General features: G+C 46.6%; 1 protein-coding gene across 2 annotated transcripts in view; it reads left to right on the top strand.

The window, feature by feature from the left end:
* The first annotated feature begins 428 nt into the window (after positions 1–428).
* ltbp3 (latent transforming growth factor beta binding protein 3) overlaps positions 429–6,029 on the top strand; it is a 29,062-nt gene continuing 23,461 nt past the window's right edge. Inside the window, exon 1 of one of the 2 annotated variants that reach the window (XM_030101226.1) lies at positions 429–1,013. In XM_030101226.1, the coding sequence (XP_029957086.1) occupies positions 776–1,013 (238 nt within the window). In that variant the 5' untranslated portion in view covers positions 429–775. The remainder of the gene's footprint in view (positions 1,014–6,029) is intronic. The other variant, XM_030101225.1, reaches the window with a different exon arrangement.

Here is a 6,029-nt window from a genome sequence, read left to right as displayed (position 1 = left end):
TAGTTTGGATGAAATAAAGCTGTTATTGTAGCAGTACGGACATACGCAGTGTTACTGCAGGTCTCAGAGGAGCTGCTGATTTATCATTCTCACTTTAGAACCTCAGCACACACAAAGGTGTGTGAGGTGATATATTACAAGTGAGTACTTCTTCTTTTTTTTTTTTTTTTTTTTTTTTAATCATTATCATTCCAGGTGACACACACAGCTGTGATTTGCAGAGTGGGCTGAGAGAGGAGAGAGAAGGGGGGGGGTGCGAGGAGAAATAACCAACAAGGAAACCACTTTCAGCTTTGCTCCTGCACCGCCTGGCTGGCCCTCCGCCAGCTCTCTCCAGAGAGGGCTGGCTCTGGCTCTCTCTCCCTCTCTCTCCCTCTCCCTCTCTGTCTCTCTCTCTCTCCTCTCCTCCCTTCTTTCTCTCCAAACCCTCATACGCACTCTCCCCAAAGCAACAGGCGAGAAGTTAGAAGAGGCAGAAAGAGGGGGGAAAAAAGCGACCTGAACTTCAGCAAACTTGCGGAAAGAGGAGCTGCCACAAAGATGCCAGACGTGCGGGCTTTGCAGACGGATCCGTGCTTCACGCGCAGGGAGTGAGGTTTTTTTTTTTTTTTTTCCTCCCTTCCTTCCTCCAGGAGAAAACAGGAGGGCAGGACGCGCTGCTTTCTTTCTTTTCCTTCGCATGAGACGTCAAAAAGTTGTCTGGGCGAACGAAGCCGAAGCCCCTGTAGCTTTGGGGGGCGTGTGATCTCCGTGCGGGGCCGTGCGGGATGCCAGGATGCCCCCGCTGATCCCCCATCTGCTCCTCATCTGGCTGAGCGTCCAGCGGCCGGCGTGGTGCGCGGAGCGCGCGTCCGCCCGCGAGCGCTTCAAGGTGGTCATCGCGCCGCTCATCTGCAAGCGGATCTGCCTGAAGGGGCAGTGCCAGGATACCTGCGAGCAAGGCAACAACACCACGCTGATCGCGGAGAACGGCCAGCGCGCCGACACGCTGACCGGACAGGGCTTCAGGGTCGGTGAGTCCCGCCGCCCCGACAATGCCGCTTATTTATGAGGGCCGGGTATAAATAGGCCGCAGCGCTGCCCTGACCCCCGGGGTGTAAAGGTCCTCCACCCTCCGCAGAGGTGAGCCGGGCTGGGTTCTCATAAATACTCATAAATTGACTTTTTGTGGACAATTAAAGCGCTCATTATTATGGTGGAGCTCTATAAAAGAGCTTTAAATTGAACTGGATTATAGTTACTGCATGGAAAATAGTATTCCCTCCTCACCGAGGCAAAGAGCTCTATTTGTGCTCTATTATACAACCCAGTTTAACACCCCAGCAGTAAAAGAGGGAACAGGACTATTAGTACTCAAGTACAATACAGCTATACTGTTACATTACTTGAATTTCGTCCAACTGCTGGTAAACGTGCAGTTCTTGAAGTGAAAGTATTGGTTTAAAATCCTGCTGTGAGCATTGTTTTTGGAATATAGTGAAGTAAAGTTACCTTTTTGAGTGTATGGAGTAGTTTTAGTGGTTATTGTGCTTCTTATGGCCACTGACAGCAGCTTATAGCTGATGATGACTAAAACACCTGCTGTACAGCTAAGATGGATTTATGTACTGTGAGGAAAGACAGTTTTAAGTTATTGCATCTTTAATTGCAAGCAATTCAAAGTGTATTTTGATCTTTGTGGGGGGGGGGGGTTGGTTTAAAATGTGATACTTTTATACTTTTAGATACTTTTACTGAAGTATGAGTGAAATGAAATATTTGAAAAAAGATATAGGCTAGGTACCAAAAAAACAAAAAACTTAGTGACAGGAATAGTGTTTACCCCTTAAGAGGAGTGTTAATAGGAAAAATTTGTGATAGCAACACTTCCAGGACCATTTACAAATTGGTGCAAGTTTAAGTGATGACTTCAAGATAGCTGGTTAGCTGAGATAATCAGGCAGAAAAGACAAAAAATTGATTATAAAGATTAGACTATGATATATGAAGTAAAAATTGACAGTAACTAAATAAAAAAATACAGATTGCTTATATTTTAAGTTCATACTTTCACTTAAGATTAACCTCTCTGCTTTTAAAATCACAAGTCACTGAGTATGGCCTCTGTTTGAATTTTGAATTATTATCATGATGCCAAAACCTTCATCACAGCACAGATACACCATTTCTCAGGTTTCTCAACAAGACCTCAAAGCTCCTGTCAGTGATTGTAACAAGCAAAACCAAAACCAGTGAAAACCACCTGATTCATTCATAATTGAAGGGTTTGATAAAAACCACTGATGTCCTCCAATCGCTTGTGTCCTCCCAGCTTATCGAGGAACTCCATAAATAAATAGGTGGCTGAGAGGAGGCGCGGCAGGTTCGCCCTCCACTGCGTCTTGGAAAAAGTGCCAGTGTTAGACTTTAATTAGCAAAGCACGGCTCATTACACAGCGTATAAATGTACTCTTCAGATCTATGTTGTTGTTTTTTTTTTGGTTTTTTTTTTTTCCCTTCTTACTCCACCAGGCCCTGATTGCATGAGAGCAGCGTTCTCTGCTGCTGTATCAGATCAGCTGTGGTGAGGCACGGAGCCTCGCAGTCTGCGTCAGTCTCCGGCCCAGAAACACGTTATTCCAACTCGTTTCGCTCTCGTTCGATCAGTCGGAGAAACCCCGTCGTCTCCGTTTTCACCAGCGTTGCCTCACGTCGGTTGATGTGCGCCATGTGTTGTTCCTGGAAGTAGCAGTAGTGATACTAATCCTGCTGATTACCCATCGGTTTCCATTCATCACTCCAATTATGTAATGAAGAGAAGTCTGTCCAAACTTTATCGGCCCTTCTGGATGTTTAAACATGGTTTCTTCTTAATATTCCAAAGAATAAACCAAAGTGGAGCCCCTGGGAAGTAAATACCAGACAGAAAGAATAAATCATAAATCACGTCTGTGATTCTGTTGTTGGTACAGATGTTGCCACTGCAGCTGTGTTCATCGGTATGCAGTAGTGGAGGTAAGCAGGCTGGATTTCATTTAGAGTTAGTTGAATCCTCCCTGTAGCGCCGTGACACTCTCCTTCCCCTCTGACACAGCGGAGAGTCAGACAGTTGGCTCGGCCGCCCGGTCGCCCCTCTTCGCTCCTGGGCTTTTTTTTTTTCTCGCGGTGCGTCACGTTTTGGAGCCTCTGTGTCAAATAATTCAAGAGAGATGCATTAAATTCCTGGAATACTGCATGCTGCTCCACATTTGTTGTGGATAGCGAAGTGGCGGCGGAGCGGTCCTGCTCCTGGATTTTCACGCGGTACCTGAAATTACTCCGGGGCCGAGCCGCTCCGGCGTTTTGCGGAGCGGGACGAGAGGGCCGAGCCTCGGCCTGGACGAGGGATGTGTTGCAGCTCAGCGCGAGCGCTGGAATGTGGTGCGGACAAGTGGAAATTTCTCTCTCCCGTGTTAAAACGGCCATGGCTGTAGCAGCAACAATATGAAGACTTTTCCATATTTGAGAGTCTGCGACGTGCCGGGATTCAGGCCCAGAGCGAACAAACCCCGCCTAACCTTTCCTCAAAAGTGTGCGGAAGTACAGAAATATCCGTCCACTCGTGCGAACGCATCCACAACACCTGAGTTTTGACGGACAAACCTGGTTTACATCCAAGAAACAATAGTTATGATCTGATTCTGGGACTTCTGCCAGCGGATGAGTGTCGTTTTATGAGTGTACCTTTGAAAGTAATAGAGAGGAAAATTACAGAATGATCTTCTTCGTTGGCCTTTTTTGGCCAAAAAGTGACTGAAAACACGAGAAACTCCAGGACCTGGTTTAACTTGAGAGCATCACAGTGTTGGCAGAGGTTTGCTCTTCCATGGAGGAATGCTTTGAGATTTTATGATGATGTTAAACGAAGAAAAGCCCTCTCTCATTGATCATCTTCAGCAGTTGGATGATCGTCATGCGTTTCCTTAAAGTCCAGATAAACAAATCCAAGTGCTACATGGCGCACAGATACTCTTCTGTTTCTTCTATTATGAATCTTAGACCACTTCTGTGTGCAGCTGTTGTGCGTCGGAGCAGCTTTGTTTTCTCAGTGGCAGATGCGCCGTTTTTTTCCCCCCCCCCAAAACCGTTTTGTTCGTGCACTTCAATCATCTAAATTTCAATCAGGCAACGAGAGTGAAATAACCTCCGCTTTGATCCGAGCAGCGTGCGATTAAGTTGTCCCAGACAGACGACCACCCAGATGTTCAGACAGAGCCCATCACCTCGCTTACAGATCACCGTGACGACAGGCGGCGCTTTTCAACCTTTATCTCCCGTTTGAGAGCGATTAACACGGACGGAGATTATAGTGCATCTATTGTGGCTGAAGTCGCGTTGTCGCATTTAATGTGTGCAAAATTCAGACTGGCAGCGTCCACCTGTCGGCCTGTACGGTGTGTTTTTCCAAATTAATTTAGATTTTTTCGGAAAGGAAGGAAAAACAGGAGGTTAAAGCTTGTTTTTCTGTAAGTGACCTTTGACCTGAAAAATAAGTGAGTGTGAGTTTCTTTCTACTTCCCTTGTAGTCAGCTGGGGTCGGCTCGAGCAGGTCAAGATCAATAGACGGTTATTTCACCTCAAGATTGCTACCTTGGACAGTGTTTCCCAACCTTTTTCTGGAAGGACACAATTTTTTTTTCCACCATTGTTAATTTAGGCAAACCACTTCTCACCACACCCTGAAAAATTCTAAAAAAAGAAAAAAAGATGAAGGGACTGCATTGAACACACTGTCTTTACTATATTTAGTAATGATGACTTCCTTTTTTCTGAAAATACACAAATTCCATTTAACTCTGGGTACTCCCATCTTTTTGTTTCTGATAGATTCACCTTTTTTTTTTTTTAACCTGACGCTTTACCCAAAGCTCTTTGAAACCTGCTGCTCCAGCTCTTCATCAGACTGGTGTGTGAAGTGGTTATCGCTGATTTACTGCATAAATGAAGTGGCTGCATCCTGAGCAACTGGCAGGTTGTGGATCAAAGTGGCCCCGCCTGCTTTCTGTGTGACTTGAAGAACAGTGAACTTTTGAACCCCAAATCAATCACAGTTGTATTTAAATATTGAAACAGGTTATGTATTCTTAAGTCGGCGTGTGCGTGCGTTCCTCGATGTCTAATTTTTCCTCGCTGTTGCTGGCGCGGAGGCATCCCGTGTCTCGCCCTCGCCGACGGCAGCTGCCCGGCTCCCAGACGGCCCCTTCCGTCTCTCCCGCAGCATCTCGCCTTTATCGGGCCCGCTCTGGATTCCAGTCTTTTTCTGGAAAAAAAAAAAAACTCTGAGCACGGGGGCCTCGTGTGGCACAGGAAGTGGCCTTATCACATCGCCGTCTGGCCTCCTTGCCCCCCTAAAATGGGCATTGTGACAAATGGAAATGGCTATTTCAGGATTTCCCATGTGGTTTTCATATTTAGAGGAAAGTGACAGTGGTAACCTTGCGGTTTGTTTTGGTTTTCCCTTTGGCATGGGTCAGAGGTCCATGGGAGCCTGAAAACGAAGACAAGTCAGTTAAATACAGTCCGGCGGGGCCGCTCCCGCTCTCCCTCTATTTAGGGAGGGGAGTTTATTTTACCTTTCAAAGCCCTCTGCTTCCCCCCCCGACATACTGTTCTTCCCCTCATGCCAAGCTTTCAAGCGGGCGGTCGGACTCAGGCAACCAAAAACCTGCAGCACGCCGCATTTTCGCCACAGGTTGGACTGAACTCAGAGGCAGCGCCGGGCACGGCTCCCCGCTCTCATACCCAGGCAAACACAAACACAAACACACATGCTGGAGGGAGGGGAGGCGCAGGCACATTCATTCACAGCTTATTAATCAAGAAAGCTCCTTAGCTGGAGCCAAACGTGCGCGGCGTGGCTCTGCAGGCCGTTGTTACCAAGTGAGCGCCTTCAAAAAAAAAAAAAAAAAATAGCTGGACAGTCGGCAATAAGATGAATATTTAAAGAAATTTTATTCCAAGGTTGTAAAAAATCTCAGTTCCTTTACATTTTCCCCTGCAGCCGCCTCTAA

This window comes from Salarias fasciatus, chromosome 10 (assembly GCF_902148845.1).
Source record: "Salarias fasciatus chromosome 10, fSalaFa1.1, whole genome shotgun sequence".
Classification (NCBI taxonomy): Eukaryota; Metazoa; Chordata; class Actinopteri; order Blenniiformes; family Blenniidae; genus Salarias; species Salarias fasciatus.
Note: the sequence above shows the minus strand (reverse complement) of the source record. Positions and strands in the feature narration are given on the sequence as shown.